Genomic DNA, 23,818 nt, shown 5'->3' with positions numbered 1-23,818 from the left:
ATTAAGATAAAAAAACTAATTAACAAATTAATATTTTTCGATAGAAAAAAGAAATCATGGCCAGATCGTGAAATTTCAGTATCCAACACACGTTGCGAGAGGAAAATATGTGTGCAGAGATCTTTTGACTAAGCTTGGTACTTCTACTGAAGCTGAGTTTCTACCCTCCTCCTGTCCTGACATAGAATCTCTAGTGCAGCTGAAGGATGCTATAGGGTTCTTGATCCTTCAGATTCAGTCTTTGTTTCTTGTTTGTTCTTTTTCTTGGATTTATCTCTCATTAAAAAAATATCAATGAAAAATATGATGGATTAACTGGTTTTCCTTTTTCTGGTATCGGAGAAAAGATAATGATTTTCATTGGTCTCATTATTCAGTATTTGGATTTGTACATTTTTTATTGGTTATTATCTATTCATTCATTATATTAGTAAATTTTAGTTTTTTTTAAATAACAATATTTGATGCAAAAATAAAATAAAATGATTAGAACTAAAGGTATTAATTAATAATTATTATTTCATTTATCATTTATAATTATTTGTAGTGTACATGTATTATAATGTTTTAATATTTATTAATATGTAATTTTCGCTAATACCATATACAATACACGTCTTCTATAATAATAAAAAATTGTATAGAAGATTTCATTACATTCATGAATTATATGTAAAAAAGATGGTATGACAATTAATCAATTAAAATTGTTAATTATATAAAACATAATAGTACAATATATTTTTTATATAATTGTTGAAATTTTTAATATACAATTATCATTATTCTTCAAATAATAGTATTTGAAACTGTGCAGTTAATTAAAAAAAAAAAAACACAATGAGTGGGGTTTGGAAATTAAATTTAAAATATAAACTAAAAGGTGGAGGGTATTGTATTAGAGACTTGTTCATTGTCTTATAATTTCTCTGTCTCAAAGCTGCTGCGCTTTGGTTGGCACATGGCAAGGGGAGTTGATAAATAGATTATGCCTAAGGTTGATGCTCAAGTGCCAGACTGGGTGCAACAACATACGTGGATTCATGGGATTCAAATTCCCATCACGCTGTGGGTTATTTGGAGGGCTAGGAATAAAAGCATTTTGAGGAGGAGATGGGGACAACTACTCAGTGACATGCGCAAGTGTAGTCTCTTGTGCATTATACTAAAAGTTGTGTGTTGGGGAACATGTTAATTTGCATGAGCAAAGCAGATGGATTTGCTGGGTGAGACCTCCTTTAAGGGCGGTGACATTGAAGGTAAATGGTAGCATGATGGGTAGCCCTCCTAGGGCAGGGTTTGGAGGACTTTGTAGGGTTCACCATGGAAGCTTTCTTGTGGGCTTATATGGTCATGTTGGAGGGCAAGAGATCTTATATGCTGAGATTTAAGCATTGTTGTGCTTGCACAGGTTTAAATTACAGTTTGCAACCACAATGCAATGCAATGATTTTTCGACTCACCACAATACGATCGCAACTGCAATTTAAAACCATGGTTGCGTTGTTTGAATATTTACTGGGACTCACCATAATACAACCGCAACCGCAACCACAATTTTTCGACTCACCCTCATTCATTTGAGTAATAATATGCCTTTGTGTTATAACATGCATAGCAATGAGATTGGGCTTATCAAGAAGTTGATGCCTTTGTGTGCGGTGCAGCACACTCTAGCTCCATGAGGGAAATCAGTGCGCAGACGTGTTAGCAAAACTGGGAGCTAATTCTTTGAGTCCTCTTGATGCTTTGCATGATCCCCCAGTTGCAGGCAGATGCACTGAGGGTTGTCTTCCCAAGGCTGTAATTCACTTTTAGTTTGTGCTTCCCCCTTTAACAATTAGAATTCCTATCTATGTGTTTGCATGATTGATTTTTTTTTTCTTTTCTGGAATCTGCTTTTGAGTGGATATGTCCGGTTTCAGGTATTTTTGAAAGAATACTATATCAAAGTACATATAGCATGAGTGAAATGTTGTCAAAATGTTAAACAACTAAGAAGCAAAGTGATTTAGACCTCAAATTTGCAAACGAAAGATTCGAAAGAATTGTAAGTTTTGAAGAGGCCATATGCAGCATTACCAGCAGTAATTGTTATCAGGTTTTGTTTATTTGATTTTGGTAATAAAGATAGCTACCAGGATAGGCAGGATTTTATTACAAAATATTTATCTTTTGAAGTTTTATTTATTTTTATATAAATAATTTAATTATATAAAATAATTACGCATCCACTTTCTTGTTTATTATTATTATAATAATTTTAAAACGAAACTTTTTCCTTATAGTCAGTCTCTTCTCACCTAACTAAAGATTTATTGAAGTTTTTTTTATCTATTTGTTAATAGTTTTTTTTTTTTTACTTCACTGTCATAATAGTTTAAAAACCTTTTAAAGTTTTATTTTACTGAAAAATTTCTTATTGTAAAACTTTTACTTAATTATTCATTCATTGATCATTGTTATATATTTTACTTTTATGTAATTTAGTAAAAAAAATGCGAAATTTCCTCACAGTTACCCCATTATTTCCCATTTACTCTATTAATTCCATTTTCAAACTATTTTTACGTAGTAATTATAAAATATAGCATATTCTTAAATTATTATATACTCCAATAATAGTTTTTAATAATTATAAAAAATTATTTGTAGTTATTAAAATGGACTATGATTGGGAGAAACATATCTAATTTTTCTTTTTTCTTTTTCTTAAATATATGTCATAAAATTTTAAAATATGTCGAAGAATCTGATGATAAAAACTGTGAGAAACATATCTAATCTTTCTTCTCTTTCTTAACCCAAATGGACAAAAAATGTTATGTGTATTTAAATCAGGATTTATTGCACTAAATTTGTTAAGAAATTGTTTTTAGCTCCTGCATCTTTCGCCTGATTTATTTCCAATTTTATTACAGCAATTATTAAAAGATTAAAAACATTTGTCTCTGAAATAAAATATATTCATTTATCGAAGGGTTAAACCCTAGAAACATTGGGACATATATATATATGCACTGTTCACGAAGGTCCATGTCTTGATAGGTACAGAATTTGGATTCAGAGTGTTTAGGCGCTTCGCTGAAAGCCACAGAAACATGCGACCAGAGAAGAAACCATGGTCGTCACTCCTCTGTAACGAAATCATTGAGGAAATCTTGTCTCATCTTCCCATGAAACCTTTGATCTGATTCAAGTGTGTGCGCAAGGAATGGAACTCCTTGATGTCAGAACCCTATTTCATCAAATTGCACCTTTGCAAATCTGCTGCGAAGGACGATTTGGAACACCTTCAATCGATAAAAAATGTCTGCCTCGAATCCATCCCTGAAATCCACATGGAATCATGTGATGTAAGTTCGTTATTCCATTTCCTACAAATTCAAACGTCCTTGTTCAATTTCGCAAACATGTCAGGTTACCATCTGGTCGGTTCATGTAATGGGTTGCACTGTGGGGTTAGCGAAATACCAGAAGGATACCATGTTTGTTTCTGGAACAAGGCGACAAGGGTGATATCCAGAGAATCGTCAGCGCTGTCTTTTTCCCCGGGCATCGGTCGTAGAACAATGTTTGGGTTTGGCAATGATCCGTCAAGTGACAAATACAAGGTTGTAGCAATTGCGTTGACTATGCTCTCACTTGATGTATCTGAAAAGACTGAGATGAAAGTTTTTGGCGTGGGTGACAATAGTTGGAGAAACCTTAAAGGTTTTCCTGTTCTTTGGACTTTACCTGAAGTTGGTGGAGTGTATCTGAGTGGAACCATTAATTGGGTTGTTATTAAGGGAAAAGAAACCATTCATTCTGAAATCGTAATTATTTCTGTTGACCTGGAGAAGGAGACTTGCAGATCACTGTTTCTTCCGGACGATTTTTGCTTTTTTGATACAAATATTGGAGTTTTTAGAGACTCGCTGTGTGTTTGGCAAGATAGCAACACTCATCTTTGCTTGTGGCAGATGAGGAAGTTTGGAGATGACAAGTCTTGGATTCAATTAATAAATTTTAGTTATTTACATCTTAATATTTGTCCTTATGAAGAAAAATCAATGATTTTACCATTGTGCATGTCTAACAATGGAGACTTCTTCATGCTGAAATTCACTAGAAATGCTGATGATGAATACCAAACAATTCTGTATAACCAGAGGGATTGTAAGTCTCAAGTTTCTGTCGCTCCCTCAGGTAGTTTCAGAACTTTGTTGTGGCGCAACCACAAGCTTTTTACCAAAAGTTTGGTCATACCTTATTGAAATTCTACAGATGTGAGTTCTTGATTACCCTATTTAATTGGCATCATCTAATTTCTGTCTTTTCAATTATATAATGATAATCTCGAACGCTTTGTCAGATGTTTAATTCTTTGTCACTTAATTATGTGAGATCTAATCTATATCATGTAGATTCCTCTTCAAATACTCTTTGCTCTGTCTGTAAAGGGACTTGGTAGCTTTGCTCCATTGATGTTTTTCTGCTGCTTTACTTTGCATTTTCTTTTGCTAAGGGAGATCAATTATCCTTCATATTCCTCATCTCCTTGTACTTTTCTTTCCATCATGATGAATTTTGTTACCCCTCTGAAATCTGATATGAAGAGGAATGGAAAGAAGGAAATTAATATAGAACTGAAAATGCAGCACTAAATGCGGAAAGAATTGATAAGCATTCTAATTCATTGTCTCCTTCCAGTTTGTAATTTATAATGGAAATTAATACTAGCCAATTTCAAAGTTCAGTGTCTGTGTGTGTGTGTGTGTATAATTTTGAGGACAACCTCATTAGTATTTGATAGATGTAAATCTTGGTTGAAAACTGAAAGCTTCCTTGTTCTCTAATATAATATGGGGATGACCGAGCAATTGCCAACAATTCTGAATTGTGATTTCATTGAGGTAAACTGAAATTGGGGGTAATGATACCTATGCTGTTTTAGATTTAGTCTCTGTTTGGATTGGTGGAAGAGGTTGGGATGGAATATAATGTTATTATGTTTCATTATTTGGATTTGATAAAATGAGGATTAAATATAATGGAAACTAGTGAAACCTATCCCAATTTGGGGGGATGAGAGGAGCTAAAGGTCTAACTTTGTATAAATTATGAAGTTATGGTTCTATTCTTACCCTCTGATTATCAATGAATGAATTGTTTCAGCAGCACATTTCTTCTATGCTCTTTACTGCTACGTTTTTTACACTTCTCACCTTGCCTGCACCATGCTGTAGTTGTCTTTTCTCTATTATTTCAATCACACAAATCAGGTAATTAAAATAAAAAATGAATATTAGACTATTAGTCCATGACTCCATGACCCTTTAGTTCTTTATATTTTGATATTTTGTTAAAATTATTTTCCTTTTCAATATAAATAAAATATTGGTATTTTTAAAGTAAAGGTAATATGGGAATAAAAAAAGTTATCACTTATTTCATCCGATCACTTTCCAAACAGTTGATCAAGAACTTTCTTCCATTCCATTATAAAATATCTAAACAATGAAATAGAACTTTTATTCTATTATGTTTTGTTTCTCTCCAATTTGTTCCATTTCATTTCCTTCCACCAATTCAAATAAAACCTTAGAGACTCTTTCTACTGTAAAAACTAGTTGAATGTTGCTTAGTTGTGGGATAAAGTGTGTTTGGTTTGTAGATGGCACAACTTTCAAGACACCTCAATGGAAAAGCTTGTGTGTTGTTGCTTTGGGTCAAACCTCAGTTTGAGCATTTGAAACATGAAAACAAACACACCTATAGAAGTCAATAATGTTTAGATGGGATATGGAGTTTTGAACTTATAATGTTTTATGTTGTTTTGAAGTAGACATTGGAGAACTTTACTTTTATGCTTTTCCTTTTCTTAGTTGTTCACAATATTTTCTTCAGCGCTTATCCTATGGTGTTTTTATGTATTTAACAGAGGGATCATGCCAAAAAGAGATTGGATAGTCATCACTTTGAACCTAATGGAAGTAGCGGTAAACTGCCCTGTTATCTGATAATATATTTAGAAAACTTTTCTGTAGTCAGTATTATATTTTTTTCATGCTTGATGTTTTTAACTGTCGTGTTTTGAAGGTTTGTATGGCCAGCATAGTGTGAAGAAGCTGAAGCCAACAAAACAATCCCTTGATAATTTTGACAATGTTGCTCCAATAGCTAATTCTATTCCCTCCCCTGCTGCTTCGCAAATGAGTAACATGTCCAGTCCAAGTAAATTTATTAGAATCATTAGTGGTGGACGAGATAGGGGGAGGAAAGCCAAAGCACTTAAGGTAATTTTGCTGGGAACTTAGATGGTTGTGTGGTAGCAAAGTGTCTGTTGTCACCGTACTGATCTTTTTATTTGCATTTTTGGTTTAATAATTCTTGTAGGTTTCTGTGGGACAGCCTGGTTCTGGAAGTCCTTGGTCACTATTTGAAGAGCAGGTTGTTTGTTGTTCGATAGTTATCTCAACTTAACTCTTGTCATGTTTTGGAGTAAATATTTGAACTTAGTGACTTGCATAAAGTTGTTATCTATTATCCAATGTTGCAGGCTCTTGTTGTCCTGGTGCATGATATGGGTCCAAACTGGGAGCTTGTTAGTGATGCTATCAACAGTACTAGAGAAGGGTTTAGGTCGTATGACTTGACCCGTATGACATGACCCATAGGCCCACAACGTTTAAAAACCCTTGGAAAAAAGAAAGGTTGAGTTTGGACCATGATCTGACCAGACCCAAAGCCCAAAATGTTTGAAAAACCCTTATAAAAGTATTGTATTCTCGAGATATAAAATTGTGACCAATTACTAAACTAAACACTGCACCCCAACAATACTGAGGTACTCTTCCAGTGACCCTGCAACAACCATCACTGGCAGCTGTGATCATCTCTGGTGGCGATGACCGTCTCCAACAAACTTGTCTCCTTTATTTCACTCTTTTTTTATCTGGTTTTTCTTTGCTTCTCTTGTTTTACTGTTCTATTATGTGTTTTAATTATAATGTTTTGTATTTTTGTTCATTATAAATATTATTTTGGTTTTATATTTTTAATTCTTCTTTAATTGTGTTTATAAAACTATTATTATTTGTATCCTTTTTTAAATTCTGATATATTTAATTGTTTTCTAATTCTGTTATTTAATTGTTAGTTTATAACTATCCTTTTTAATCACCATTATGTCTTTGATGAATGTTATGATATTTTCTTGAAATTTAGTATATGATTCTTCTGTTTTTTTTTAAAATTTATTTATGCTTTTTTTTAGTTTTTGTCTATATTTTTTTTTTGTCCACCATTGCTTCTGCCATAGGTCCACCATATGTATATGGCAGATTTTTGGCTTACAGCCATAAGCTGTCATCCACTATTGATAACCTTGGTGTTTTTAAGAATTATGTTAATGACTTTATGTGATGAGATTTTGAGACTTTGATAATTGTTATGACATTGTTTTTTTTTCTGAGATTGATGATATTTACTTGAATTTTAGTTTATTATTATATTGTTTTTTTTAGATTTGTGATTTGGAAAATTGGTCTTCCGGTTCTTGATTTGTATCCCGATTCAATTACCATGCTTCTGCCATAGGCCATCATGCCATCTGCCGTATGTGTATTGCGGATTTGTGGATTTTTAGCTCACTGCCATAGGCTGTTATTTGCTATTGATAAACCTTGATTGGGAAACTGAGCAGTTGTAGAAGGGGAAATCCTTGGAAGGAGTATTCTCCCTTTTCTGTTTTCCACTCAGTCAATCATGACAGAACTGTTCTTTCTTTTCTCCTTTATTTCTCAGCTATCTTTCTCATGGATCTGTAATTGAAGGAATACAATTTTGCAATATTTCCAGTGTATCTTTCGGAAACCAAAAGAGTGCAAGGAGCGTCACAAAATTTTAATGGATAGAACTTCTCGGGATGGTGTAGATAGCGCGGAAGACTCAGGGTCTTCTCAGTCTTATTCGTCTACACTACCTGGAATTCCAAAGGCATGAATACTTTTATTATTTGGTTTAATTACTCATTTGGTTTCTATAGTTACAAAAAATTTCCCTTTTTTGTCCCTACACACATTTTTTAATCTTTTTTATTCCCTACACATATCATTTTAATCCCTTTAAGTCCTGTTTGGACTAACAAGGATTAAAAATGATATGTGTAGGGACTAAAAGGGGATGCTTTGAAGCATTGGGACTAAAAGGGAAAGTTTTTGTAACCATAGAGAGACCAAATGATTAATTAAACCTTATTATTTCTTAATTTTTATTATGTGTTCACACATACATATTAGTAGATCCTCATTGTTTGATTGGTTTTACATTTTTGTATCTTTAGCAGGGTAGTGCCCGACAGTTGTTTCAACGTTTTCAAGGACCAATGGAGGAGGATACTCTGAAGTCTCATTTTGATAAAATTATCAAGATTGGGCAGAAGCAACGTTACCACAGGAATCAGGTTTTAATCAAAATCTTATATTAGGTGGATTCTAATATACAATTGTAGTGACATTTAAAAATTGTATTTATTTTAAGTCAATCACTTTTATGACTAGTTAAATATGATGATTAGTTAATTCAAATATCCGACAAACTTAATTTATATACAGTTGAAACTTGAATTTAGTGATGCTTGTAGTGGTATGAATGCCATTTTAAGATTAGATCTGCTTGTATTGCAATGGCCTAATTGTATTACATTGTGCGTGAGAGAGTGCATTGGTAAAAACTCAAGTCCCACATCGGCTAGAGATAAGACCAAGATAAAATATATAAGTGGGGGGCAACCCTCAGTCAATGACTTTTAGTTAGGCCCATAACCCATATTCTAAGACTAAAGAACAGAACAAAGAAGAGAGAACTCTCCTCCAAGGGTTTCCCCTTCACACGATTTCTCTTTTCACCAAAAACTAGTTGTCAACTTACAAATGTTGACAGACCTGAATGAATTCCCTCTCATTCAGTCGTATTTATTTGTCACTTACTCTAACTATTATTCTTAACTTTTGGAATTTTGGCTTAAGACCTAACTCAACTCCCACAAAACCAGCTTGTAAGGTGAGGATTGTCCAAGGTTTATGAGCTCTATTTAAGTCATATCTCTAGTTGATGCGGGACTGAAGCACCACCCTTGGGGCTACAGTTAAGGCAACACCCAAAGAGGCTGCAACTAAGGCTGGTTGGGGATAACTGTAATTAAGGTGGCTTTCCAACCAGTGTTTTCAAATAGAGCGCATCATGATGTTATAAAGCTATCACGCTGCGGTTTTCAGGGAAAACACAATTGTGATGGCGTCGTGTTGCATAAGCCGCAAAAAAGGCAATCGTGGCTGCTTTGCTCCTCTTGGCTGTCATGCGTGTTGTGGATCTTGCGAAGGGGAGAAGTTTCTCCGTCCACAATCGTGGAGGCAGTTTCAAATTAGGGTTATGAAGGAGATGTTTGGTTTGGGCTTGCGGGTCAAATGGAAATTGGGCTCACTGCTTTGTTAAACTGAGTAGGTTGGGCTCACGTGCCTTTTTAAAACATAATATAAGGATTCGGATTTGCTTTTGTTTTATTCATACTACTACTAAAACTCAAGTGCCTTAACTTGGGCTCAAGTTCCTTTTGAGTTTTTATTTCTATTGCATTAAATCCTTCCTTCCTCCCAAAACTTCTCTATGTTAACCCTTCCTCCCAAAACTAAGAATCGCCAAGCCTTCATCTCCAATCCAGTCTCCAGTCTTCCCAGAACATTTCTTCACTCCTCAATAGCTTGTGCAGCCTGTGTTTCAACTCTGAAACCTTGCAAGAATATAAAAGATTGTATTTTGTTGGTTTTGAGGAGGAAATTATAAAAAACAGATGAGAGAAGAGAGACAATACATATGCAGAGGAAATATAATTATTCTATTCTAATTCAAATTGTTCTCAGCAACGATACAATAAATAGTAAAAGATAAACTAATTAGATAACAAGATATTAGCAAAACAGAATATTAAAACTAACTTGCTCCTTAAAGATAAGAGGAACCACTTATTGACTAGGCTAATCCATTAAAACTGACTTATTCCTAAAATATAGGAAATCAACTTATTTACTAAATCCTATTTTAAAAACTGAAAAATAAAATATTATGCAGTTACAAAAGTATATCTCCAACACTCCTCCTTGCTTTTGGAACTGTAAACTCCAATTCTTTGAGTTCAAGTTTGTTGATAGGTAGTGACTTTGTAAACATGTCAACCAGTTGATCTTTAAACCTACAATAAATTAAGTTCACTTCACCACTTTGTTGCATCTTTATCAAATAATAGAACTTGATGTTGAAATGTTTAGTCTTCCCATGACACACGAGATTGTTTGCAATAGCAATGGCTACTTGATTATCAATAAAAATTCCAGTTTTGTTCTTTTGAGCAAATAGAATGTTTGGCCTTGTTGTAGTGAGATACATTAGACATCCAATCAAGCTCCCATAATATCCTTCATCAATGTTATCAACACCTTCTTCTTTTCGGAACTTCTCCTTTTGATTCATTAGTGTGCTAGCAGATTTGCATTCCTCCATTTGAAACTTCTTCAAATTTTCTTTTGCATATTTCCTTTTTTTCATGTTTAGCATTCTTTCAAGATGGCAATGATCAAGTCTCTTGTGCTTGAATTCCGTGGGTGTGACTTGAGTGAAATAGGTTGTATGCTCCTCCTCTGCTGGATCAAATGAGAAGCTTTTACCTTTCATTTTAACCCTTAGAACTTCCCGGCCAAAATTGTCATAGATAAAGCAATGTTGATGTTCAAAGGACACTTTAAATCCCTTTTTAATCAACTGACCTACGCTTAGCAAGTTTTGGTCAATGTTAGGTACATAAAGAACATCTGATATTAATTTGATACCTGAACACGTTGAAATTGCAACAGTTCCTTTTCCTTTTATAGGAATATAGCCACCATTCCCAATTCTGACCTTTGAGACATTAGTTGGCTTCAAATCCTTGAATAAAGTCTTATCATATGTCATGTGGTTCGTACAACCACTATCAATCAACCAACTTTCACTTGATTCACTACTCAAGGTTGATAATTTTTCTTTTTATCCTTACCTTTGTTTTGGTTGTTTGCACTATTTTCGCTGCTTGCTGGCTGGTTCTTCTTGAAAAAATCCTTTTTGCTTTCATCAACTTCATGATGTTTGGTGGGCAAAGCATGTGACACCCTCTACCCCTCACATATATATTAATAAAGGAATAAAAATTCAAATATTAATTAAAAGTATTTTTAAAACATTTTTAAATACAAGTTTTTCAAATGGGTAAAAGGCTCACATTCACTTTCTTCTACATCATATTCAAACTTGTCCAAATAAATAATAAAGTCATCTCGACACAAAGTAGGTCATCTAAGTTTCATACAATTAATATAGAACCTATATCCTAATGTCACATCCTATCAAAGCGTGGTGTTCTCGTGTCCTCTAGCATGAGGTTCTTCATAGTCATCCACCTATTCATCTGCTCCCCCGAACACAAAGTTCAATATCATCACAGGATCCAAACACAAATAGCAAACCGGGAGTGAGTTATCACATTTCTAACTACTAGAGAGAAACAACACAACATATAGTAGCCAAATACAATTTACTTAGCATATCTCACATTATTTCATCACTTTGCCTTTCATCAATCACACTTTTCATCCATCAATCACACCTTTCAATCATCAATCACAATACACAGGAATCACACACTCCGATCAAGACATAATAACACATCAATTTCATAATAAACAATTAGCAAGCGTATGCAACAGTTATGCTAAGACTCAAGCTTATATGCAATGTGGTACCATGTCAGTGAAAAACCTCGGCGGGCGCCTAGGAGTACATGACAAGACAAGCCACACAATAGTAAGTCAAGTCACTCTCACTAGGTAATATCATAGGGAGACCAGTCAGGGTCACAGTGTTTTGCGAGAATTTTCCAACCATATGAGATCAACATAGGCTTAAAGGAGCACTCAAACCGTGTGACCCCCAAGGCCTACACTCCGAAGAGTCCGTCAGGGCCTCTCCCTCCTGATTCAGGTCCAACCAAGAAAATATTTTAGCACACAGACTCTATCTATGAACTGTACAAAACACATGACTTCTCAATTGTTCTCAAAATAAATTTAACTCGTCGTCCTTTAAGGGTCTTATCATTAACTCGTCGCCCTTAAAGGGACTTAACATTAACTCGTCGCCCTAAAAGGAACTTAACATCAACTCGTCGCCCTAAAAGGGACTTAGCATTAACTCGTCGCCCTTGAAGGGACTTATGATCGTGTGATTGTACAATTCATAGTTCACAACTCAATGCACATATATATCTCAATCGTATACATACTTAATTTATCACATACACTTAATCCCAATCACAATGGTATAATCTCAATTTAACATGTTATCACACCTCATGAATCATGTGCACTTTACCTATGAAAAATTATAATTCAATAAACATCCCAAAATAAACCCAAATTTAGTTCTCTAAAGATCCCTACACATGTTCATTCTAACTCCCAATTGCGATAAACTCATCCCTTACCTCTGAGCGGACTCACGTGTCTTCAGCTAGCGATAGTAACATTTCTAGCGGTTCCCTTAGATTCCTTCAGTTATTCCTCCGACTGTTCCGATAGAATTCCCAAACGCCAAAGAGACGGAGAAGAGATTGAAACCTCCACTTGTACTGTCTTCATGCGATTCCTTTTTCTCCCACCACGAATATTATCTCAAAAATCCCAATGGTGGAACTGTGCGCAATTGAATTTCTAACAACATATCCAAATTTCATGAAAATCCAACGGTTAACGAATTCGGGATCGTAGTTTTACCGAGACAGTTTTGGGTTTCTGCAGAAAAATAAAAGGCTACAACGCGAAGGGTTTTCCTCTAAGCTCAGACATAATATCAAAATTCCCAACGGTGATAATGCTCGTAATTGGGTTGCGAACGTGGTGTTCAAATTTCACAATGATCTAACGGTGAATGAGCCCGAGATCGTCATTTTTCTAAGACAGGTTTGGTGTGCTACGGGAAAAAGAAAGGGTTTTGAGAGGAGAATGGGAAAAACAAAAATGAGGCCAAAGAGAGGCATCTGACTTAACATAACTATTTATACCTAGGTACTCAGCCTATTATTTGCTCTATATTTATTTATTTATTTTATAAAAACAAACTCTATTTTATTTTCTATCAAACAAATAAATGAAATACCTTTTTATTTTCTCTCAAATCATTATTTTAATTAATAATTATATCTTCTTATTTATTTATTTATAAAATCTCATCATTTTTCTAAAACTTTATTTATTTATAAATAACAATCCTTTTTAATCTAGATTACAAAAATTGAGATGTTACAAAGTACCTTCGACAACACGATCTTGCCTCATCAACCTTCGCTGCTCTTGAGCTTGTAGGGCATGTAGCACTTCTGCCAATGTGATTTTTGACAGATCCTTTGTGTTCTCCAATGAAGTTATAGATGCTTCATACCTCTCTGGCACCGTTACCAAAATTTTCTCTACAATTCTCGAATCAGCAAAATCACTTCCCAACAACTTTATCTTGTTAGCAATACCCAATAATTTGTTTGAGTATTCTTCGATTGTCTCTGACTCTTGCATCCTTTGAAGCTCAAATTCCCTCCTTAAATTCAGCACTTGCATGCTTCGTATTCTATCGTCTCCAGCGTATTCCTCTTTCAGATAATCCCAAATTGCTTTGGGTGATTTAAGAGTCATGATTCTGATGAATATCATTTGTGAAACACCAGTGAACAAACATGACCTCGCCTTTGCCTTCTTCATCTTTCTTTCCTTGTGATTTTTAATTTGGGCCATGGTGGGATTTTCAGGCAGTGGATATATTTCATAATCCTCTTCCACAGTATCCCACAAATCCAAAGACTCCATGTAGGATTGCATTTTCACTTCCCAAAGATCATAATTCTCTCCATCAAAGATTGGAAGAGTTATGTGGGTATAACTTGCTTCACCTTCCATGGTACAGGATCCCGTAAGAATAAGGCTCTCGATACCAATTGTTGATTTTGAGGAGGAAATTATAAAAAACAGAGGAGAGAAGAGAGACAATACGTATGCAGAGGAAATAGAATTATTCTATTCTAATTCAAATTGTTCTCAACAGCGATACAATAAATAGTAAAAGATAAACTAATTAGATAACAAGATATTAGCAAAACAAAATATTAAAACTAACTTGCTCCTTAAAGATAAGGGGAGCCACTTATTGACTAGGCTAATCCATTAAAACTGACTTATTCCTAAAATATAGGAAATCAACTTATATACTAAATCCTATTTTAAAAATTGAAAAATAAAATATTATGCAGTTATAAAAGTATATCTCCAACATATTTCTTAATTGATGGGAAAAGAACAAACACTACTAAAAATATCCTATTTTACGACGCACATTCTACGTCGGTCATTCAGTAGCCGACGTAGTAGTCAACGCGGTGGCATTTACGTAATTATATACGATTTTTAAACGGTACATTTCGTAAACGACGACGTTTGAATTTAACCCCGGCTTTGTACGTTTGGTTCAACTTATCGAAGACGGTGCTTTTGAAGACACCGTCGTAGAAATAAAAGTATACAAAGACGGTGTTGCTTATACACCGTCGTAAATTTCGTACTATATATACTCGTGTTTCCATATTGATTCAACACTTCATCTCCTGTCTTCGAAAATTCTACGACGAAAACCTAAAACCTAGCGCACATTCTACCATCCCACTCGATCTCTTTTGTGCCCACCCTCACATCGCCGTTCCCTGACCTCCGTCGTGCCCACCGTAGCTACCTGTTGTTCCCACCACCGCCATAGCCGAAGTCGTGCTCTTTGGAGTGGTGTCGCGACCTTGCTACTGTCAAGGTAAGGATGTCGAAGTACTCAGAGTTCTTGTTTGCTGATATATATGTGTTATAGTATTAGGGGTTTACTTAAGTAAGACTTTTAAAATGTGATTATTAATGTGTTGAGTTGCCGTAACAATGTCATCGTTGAATATGCCAAAAGGATTATCTAGTCTTGATATATATAGTCTCAGATTAATGGTTTCAGCCATGATACATATTGAGTTTTATCTAGTCTTTATTGTGAATTGAAAAACTCAACTACGTATCACGTAGAGATTGACTAAAACTGTAGATACATAGATCATATCATAATTTCTACCAGACAATAGTATAATTTTCAAAATGAAGAGCTTCCGGTGAACATGAATGTAGCCACTATGAACAGTAGAAGTTGAAAACAATTTCAGTTCTTTTTGGTTGAAATTCATGTGTGTCCTATTATTTTGGAAATGAAACTCACCAAATGAGATGGGAAATTTAGTAGTAAGTATGTGAATTTCACCCAATAGAAGATAGTGTGTTAGAAAGAGTGTTACTAAGTATATCAGTAACATTTGTTTAAAAACCAATCTTAATCCACAGATTGAGAGGTATACATGAGACTATACTCCAGATAAACATTCCATAACCAAAATAACCGAAAGATATAGCATTTTAGTGGTTCAGCCATTTTAGCAAACATGTATCAAGCAGGAACAAGAAAAAAAGGAAACAACACAGAAAACCAAAACTTTAAAAATCAACACCAATGTAACTCAGATCAAGATATTAATAATAAAAGAAACTCTTGGCTCATAAAACATACATTAGTCTTAAGAAATTCAATACTTTGTATTCTCTGAATTAGTCTATTAGTCTCTTCTCTTGGTGCCTCTTAGTCTACCTTTTTTGTCCTATGATGTGTCTCTGCAAAATGATAGTGTGTGATAGTAGAAGAATAACATGTGTTTTGCTTATTTTTATTGTGTCCTTCTTTTGTTGGTAAAGTATGTTTTTCCTCCCTTGTTTTATTTTTATTTCCATTTTAATTCTCTAAATAATACTTTTTGCTATTTTTAGCCCATTATCAAATGTTTCACATTGTTTTTAGTCTATAACGTTAATGGTATATCTTTGTATTTTTTAAACATATTTTTTTAGTACTTACAAAATAGTATATGAAATGAATACTAGTGATAAGGTTTAGAATGCGTAATTGAGAGTGAGATCCTTATCTTCTAAGTTGACAATTAATTTCGTTACATTTTTTCAGAGGAAGTTATATCGATTGGAAGAGTTACTCAAGAAGTTTTTGAACGTATTGCTGCCACAAGCATAAGGACTGAACCAGCTTTTGAATCTATTGCTGCCACAACCACAAGGTACTTTTTGTTTATTAAATATACTTTGTGCGTTTAGAAATGATTAAAAATATAAAATTTTGTTATGGGTTCTTATTGGTTGGTAACTTTGTGTATCTTAGTTTTTTTTGTTGATTGGTAAGTTGGTATTAAATGCATGCGTGTCAATTTTGATTGATGCTTTGCCAAGTGATTCAGCAATCTTACTGCCAATACAGTAAGATGTAGACTGAATGGTTACCATGGGTTCATTCAGCAATCTTACTGCCAATACAGTAAGTTGGTATTAAATGCATCCATGTCAATTTTGATTGATGCCCTTTCACCTCACCAAACTCAACACTTTTTCCTTTTGTGCTCTTCTCATTTATGTCTACTTTCTTCATCAAATCTTGTATGGTGATTTGGAGGTTTCTCAACTCCTGTGCATCACAATGAAGTCTTTCTAAAATCTTGCTTTGGTTCCCTATTTCTCCATTCTTTGTGAAAGGAAAAATCTAACTATTTCATATTTCTCCATTAGGGGTACAAATAATTTGAAATGTAGAAGAAACTAAAGACCTTCTCTTTTAGTAGTGATTAAGTCAAATTGAATACATATATTATAAGTGGAAAAATTCTTGCTTAAAGTATTTAACCCACTTCCATATACTTAATACTTGAATTTTAAGACTATTAGTTACTCCATACACTTGATTGATAAAAATGTCTGTAAATAAACCTCTAAAATGAATAGAAGTTCTTTGAAGTATCAAGCACACCAAAATATACTATACCTCTTCCTTTCTTTTTTGTTAGTTTTTCCCTCACTCTTTGGCAGACTCCACATGCTCCTAGAGAGAGGCCCAAGCCAAATACCCACCCACGTTATTGTGTCTGCATACAAGTGCTATGAAATGACCACAGCATATCTGGCTCATCTCTGACCCACGCATTCACACACCTCACTTCTCTCCTTTTTCTTTATGTTCTTGGCAAAAAGTTTGTCTCTTTTTTCTCCGCTTCCCTAACACCTTAGACCCTTCACCTTTATAACGAACATTATTCAGACATGACAAAGGCTCGACAATACAACACATCCTTTTACATCTATTTATGCCACTTGACCCGATGGGTATATAGGTGAGTTTGACATTAATTATGAGAACTGGATTTTTTTTCTATCTTTCCTTCTCATGTATTATGTTTGCCAAATGAAAATTTTCCTCTGCAAGGGTTTTACTTTGTTATTTTTTCAATGTGCTGCGTAAGGTTGCATATTTATGTTCTCATTAATTAGAAGCAAAGAACAATTGCAACCTATAAAAAACTGCATTTTTATTCATTTACTCCACCCTCCCCCATCATTTCCACTATCATTTCCCTTTTTTTTTTCATACCAAGAATTTAATGTGAACAATATAAATACATGTACATTTTTCTTTTACTGGAACTGGTTTCACACAGCCCTTGATAAGTCCAGAACTGGTTTCTTATGTATTTTAACAACTCTTATCTGTGTCATGCACTCAGATTTTGACACCCCAAATTCCACCCTTTTTTTCTTACGTAATGTAATTAAAAAAATAATCATACATTTTTTTATGATTAAAAATAATTGTAGGTGAATCATTTTTCATTTTAAATACATCATCAATATTTTTTTGCTATCACATTATAAATTTTATTATATTTATATTTTTTATTTCTTTTTTATTTTCTCTCTAAGTGTAGGATAATATATGGAGTATTTATGAAACATTTTCTTAAAAAAAAAAGTTTTCACTGTGAGTTTTTTATTCTTCCGACCCAATTTTTTCAACACTTGCCTTGCCATCTTCATATATATAGACCCCATAACTCCTCTCTCACACACTCTTTAGGCTCCTTTATAGCTGTTTTGTTCCCTCTGCAAGAGAAAAAAGCAAAAAATTAAACATAGAAAATAAAGATATTCCTCTGGTCAGTTTAAAGAAAGAAAAACATCTCTTCTTGGGTCACTCAAATTTTTCTCTCTTCTCTGTGCATCATCACTTTGGAATTGCTTGGTTTCCACTTCTTTTTGTTCCTTCTGCTTCTGCAGGAGATTGACACACACTCACACACATATATATATTCTCTCTTCCTCTATTATGTGAAAGCCCAACATCATCCAGTTTTATGCAATTTTTCTGCTTTTGTATCTCTTTCCTCCATTCAAGGTCATGGACATTCTCTTCTGTTTTCACATGCATACACCTGTAATACATGTAATGTAACACACATAAGCATGATGAAATTTGCATGACCAAGTCTAAAGCAAGTTCTAGTCAATGCACTAGTGTTATCAAATTGTCATCCTCATTAGCATCTTCTCTGCCCAGAAGGCCAATTTCTACTTATATTTCAAATTATTTGTACCCCTAAAAGAGAAGGTCTTTAGTTTCTTCTACATTCTTTGTGAAAGGAAAAATCTAATTATGTCATATTTCTCCATTCCTGTTCAGCGAGTCTATGGTAATTGCTAAACATATATATTTCCAATGAGTGTTTTTTTTGTTGTCAAGCCAATAAGTACTTGGTTTGTATTCCATGGACCGTCCTTACCTATGGGCAAAATAAAGCTATTTTTACAAATTGTGTTGCTTTGCTGCTGCTTGAAGATAACCTTGAGGTCTTTCCACCAAGGAGAGTCTAAACTGCAGTTCCTATGAGAAATCAAATCCCTCCAACCACCATATCTACACAATAGAATTGTGGCCCACAACTGATTCTGATTATTTGCCAACTCCCACCCCCATTTAGCAAGCAAAGCCTCGTTGAATTTAATCAAATCTTTGATCCCTAACCCACCTTTACTCTTAGGTAGGCAGACTATGTCCCACCTCACCCAAGGAATCTTAATGGAGTCTTGGAGGCTGCCCCATCAAAAATTCCTTTGTATAGATGTAATCTTTTGCACCACAAGCTTAGGAATCTTGAAGAAGGATAGCAAATAAATGGGTAAGGCTGTTAAGACTGAATTAATGAGGGTTATTCTACCCCCCATTGATAGATTTCTTTGCTTCCATTTTGTAAGTTTAGCCTCGCATTTGCTAATAATGGGCTGCCACACAGACCTATTTTTAGAGCTGACCCCTACAGGAATTCCAAGGTAAGACAATGGAATATCCATTTGACTACAATTGAGAGAAGATGCTGCCTCCTTACACCAGTCCTCGGATTTGCCCAAACACCCAAATTTTCTCTTATTGTAGTTTATCTTAAGACCAGAGACCAATTCAAAGCTTTTCAGGATACACTTTAGAATTTTCCCCGTATCTTCTCCATATGCAATGGCCACCTTCACGATTTGAAATCAAATAAAGATTGGTTGGTGGTGCTTTCTCTTGTGTCCAGCAATTTCTTTGGAAGAACATGAAAATTTTAGATTTTAAAATATATAATATTTAAGTGATTTTTTTTTTGCTTTTTTATATTTACAAAAAAATTATTTATTGATTGAAATTCAAAGTGAGGTCTATTTAATAACCTTCTCATGTGTAGAGATATTCATTTTAGTAGACATGTTTGTCACATGTGTTTCTACTTGATTAATTTATAATATGTAATTTCTATTTTTTAATGTGTTGATTAATAACAATGAAATTTTTTTTTTATAGTTTTTAATTTTAATATACTTACAACAAGCAATATTAATATCATTAGAAACCCTCAATGAAAGACTGATTGAATTTTTTCAAAAAATATCATTTTTGTAGATATTTATTACAATTAATATATTTTTTCTATGATCAATTAATGTTGTATGATTATGTTAAGAAAAAAAAAATACTTATGTTACAAAATATAACAATTAGTATGTTTTTCTCTCGCAAGTACAAGATACTGCTAATAAACACCTTAAGCAACTCTTGTAACAAAATTACTAATGAAATATGAATTGTCTATTAAAGAATAAAAGATTAATTATTTTATTTTAAATAATATTTAATTTTAATAGTTTTCATATAATTAATTGTTATTTATATTTACATATTATTCAAAATATTATTATAAATTTTAAATATCATAAATTAATTAAATCATACAAGTGAAGGAAATTTACTATTTTGGCTTTTGATTTGTAATAAATATTTCATTTTTCTCTTCGGTCTCTAATGAATTTTTGGTTTACGCTGAGTCGTTACTAAAATAACAATTTTATATTTTATTTTTGATATTTTGTTTTAGTCTCTCATAAATTAGTTAATTTGTATTTACTCCATAATAAAATAATAATTTTTTTTTACTGTCGACTAATAACAAATAATTTTTTTTATTAAGGAGTAAATACAAAATTTACTAATTTATTAGGAACTAAGAATAAGTGTTAAGGGTCAAAATAAAATTATTTTTTTTCATTAAGAACTCAACGCAAAATACAAATTTATTAAAGAGTAAACGCAAAATCAGATATTTATCAGGAATCAAAAATATATTTAAGCCTACTATTTTTACTCACAATCATTTAAAAATAGCTCTCCCACTAGATATATTCCTTACAACATTTTTAATATTATTTAAAATTATTTATTTCCCAATTATTAATAATTTAAATAATTGAAACAAAATATAGAATTTCAATTTGAAAATTTATAGTTATTGAGGGGCATAAACAACGTAATCCTTAATGATTTTCTTTATTATTGTTATTTATATATAAAAATTTATTTTCGTGAATAGCTCTACTTTACTATTTTCCTTTTCTTTAAATATTTAACGAGAAATTTATATAAACAGGAAATAATGTAAACAGTGACTATGGTCTATTCTTGTCTGCTTACATGAGTTGAAATCTCACTATATTCTTAGTTGTCATGGACTCATCGCGAAGATGGGATAATGCAGTGTGTTTTAGCATAAATGATAGGAGGTTTGCACTGCAAACTTTTAGTTTCTAGTTAATTATTTTCTTGGTGCAAATTATGTCTTCGTAGCATACTAGTCCACTAGAAATCATTAGAGGATGAGTCTTGAGAAAGCCACATGCTGAGATGGTTACCTTGTATTGAATTTGGAGTTTCTTTCTTACCTTATTCCTCCAACTTGCTGCAGCAATCACTCCTAAGCACTTCTTTTTCTTCATTCCATTCTTTACATTTTCAAGTATGAATCTCTCAGCTTTACATCCAGTGAGGATCACTGCACCATTGCCTACAGAATCAACCAACCAAGTGGAGTCAGTTCCCTTCTTATCTCTTGTTCTGCAACCATAACAGCATGAACCACAATAGTCATCTGCTGAGGAATTTATAGCCACAGACTCTACTTTGAAGCCCATTTTCTCACATCCTTGTATGAGAATTTGGTTCAGAAAGCTTTCATTGTTGCACTTTTCTGTTACACCAATCCTTCTTTGTATGATGCAATCAAATTTTATAATCTCTACAGGCTGATATTACTAATCAAGGAAAAATAGACATTCCTTGGTTTCTAATTTCATTCATTTGTTAGAGTTTTTTCCCAATATCTATGGGGGTGTTTGTTCCAAGGTTTCTAATTACATTCCTTGGATTCTTATTTTTGGTGGCATTACTATGAGCAAGAACTCCATTCTCTGGTATTTTAGGAAAAAAAAACCATTTGCTTAGTGTACCGTCCAGATATGTCTTGACTAACCATGATGTGGCCCTTTATGAAGCTCCATCTGTGTTCAGAGCTTCAAGGACTGTGTACCATGGCACTCGGATATAACTCAGTCAATCCTGATGTGCCCCCCTATCAGGCTCCATTGCCTCTGTTGAGTGAACAGCTTGGGCCTTTGCATCATCTGGATATAGAATCCAACATGTTGTACTCAACCTCAACCCATCCCGTTGCACATTCACTTCTCTACCCCTCCAGCCTGATAAATGTTTCTGCCCTATTAAAAAAACAAATTGACCTCTAATTCCATATGAACAATAGGTTGATTTTCAACAATATCCCTAAGTCAATCAAACCAATACCTCCCACCAATTGATATCAGGACTGGTCACAATTTAAGATCCCATTAAATTTTCCATCAATATACCACCAGTTTAACCCCATCACATGGAACCTTCACCCTTTACACTCAGGCTAGGCTAGTCCAAGCTCCCTTTCTGGGCTAATATGGTCAATGAGAGTTGTATGCATCATTATCAATTCCTGAATACAGATGCAGAGCATTTCACCCCAAAACTGGTATAGTAGGATAGTAGATAGTGGAATAACCACTATTATGAAATTTATACATATAAATTAAGTAATTTATATTACATTATATGCTTAATCATATTAAAAATTTACACAAATAGTTTCTTTTAATTTTTTTTTTGTCAGCAAACATAGATATGATATATTAATAATGAGTACCAGTGGTACTGAAGTTACAAATTTTAGGGGCCAGCTGGTTCCTATGATTATTAGTAGGAACAAAGCCAGCACCATAGCACCCTGCTACCTAACCCATGCTACAAAAGTCCAGCCCCCACACTCCCAAGCTAAGTACAGAAACCTAGTGTTACATTGGAAGAACATTGATTAAAGTGAAGTGTAAAATCTTTCTCATTGGAGTTGAGCCATGACCAAAGTAAAAGCAGAGCATCATCCAAATGCTAGCTGTAATTTGTAGATGCCAAGATATGATGTTGTGATATCAGATTCAATAAAGGAAAGCAAAATCTAAGTACATGTCAAATGAAACAGGGCAAGGGCATAGAGATTCCATCCAAATGCTAGGACAATAATTTCTACAATACAAATCAGATCATATTGGAACATTTCCATTTCAAAATTTACACTAATTGTTTTTTTGGAGCCATTTCTTAATTATATATTCCTGTCTTGCAATGATGATTTCAGCTTTATATAGCTAGAAAGAATATGATGTAGTGAAGACCTTCTTCCATCATTTGAGATTTATATATGACTGTTGGAACTCTGTCTTCACTGCTTTCTTTAGTAAATGCCTTGCAATTTAATTCTGTATCATATCAAGTTGATTGCCACAAATTATTTTCTACATATTACACAAATGTTTGTCATAGAAGCGGTTGATTGACCAAAGTGTTATTATTTTTCAGGCTGAATCAGGCACCAAAGAATCACCAAAGAACTCCTTTCATTATTTGCAGGTGTGTTTATTGTTTCTAGTAATAGTTTAAAATATGTTTTTGAAATTCCACAAATCACAAACATGTATGATGCCTGAAAGCATGTATTCGTTTAATGCCTTCATATTCATGCCGTGTAATTGTTCTTTTGAGCTGTCTAGTATGATGTTTATTATGTACATAGCTGCCAATATCATACAATTACGAGAGTACCATAGGTACTATAGGAACAAGTATAAATTAACCCCAATTGTGGTTGAATTTGAGGATTGTATTGTGGACCAGCTACACCCCATAACTTAATTACATGTATGCTGCACCTCTTGGAAGAGGTGTCAACATTTACCCTTCCTTTGTTGTTTTTTTTGCAAGGCAAAAAGCAAATATATTATGTATAAAATTCAGTACTAGGTGTACTGAAATATTCTACAATAAATCTCTTCATCTCCGCCTTTTTATGTCCTTACCCGACCACCCCCAGAACATGTATTGCAAGGTGTTC

At 33.6% G+C, this 23,818-nt stretch overlaps 1 protein-coding gene across 1 annotated transcript; it reads right to left on the bottom strand.

Annotated features, from left to right (window-relative positions):
- Positions 1–13,370: 13,370 nt before the first annotated feature.
- LOC100816061 (uncharacterized) lies at positions 13,371–13,757 on the bottom strand. The gene has a single exon (XM_006603402.2). It carries the CDS (start codon positions 13,755–13,757, stop codon positions 13,371–13,373), a length of 387 nt encoding a protein of 128 aa, XP_006603465.2.
- Between the last annotated feature and the right edge of the window lie 10,061 nt (positions 13,758–23,818).

This window comes from Glycine max, chromosome 18, assembly GCF_000004515.6.
Source record: "Glycine max cultivar Williams 82 chromosome 18, Glycine_max_v4.0, whole genome shotgun sequence".
Lineage (NCBI taxonomy): Eukaryota > Viridiplantae > Streptophyta > Magnoliopsida > Fabales > Fabaceae > Glycine > Glycine max.
The sequence above is the reverse complement of the archived record's forward strand: the minus strand, read 5'-3'. Positions and strand labels throughout refer to the sequence as shown.

Bases quoted from the DNA above. Each gene is read 5' to 3' on its own strand.
- LOC100816061 (XM_006603402.2), bottom strand. From the start codon at position 13,757: ATGACTCTTAAATCACCCAAAGCAATTTGGGATTATCTGAAAGAGGAA.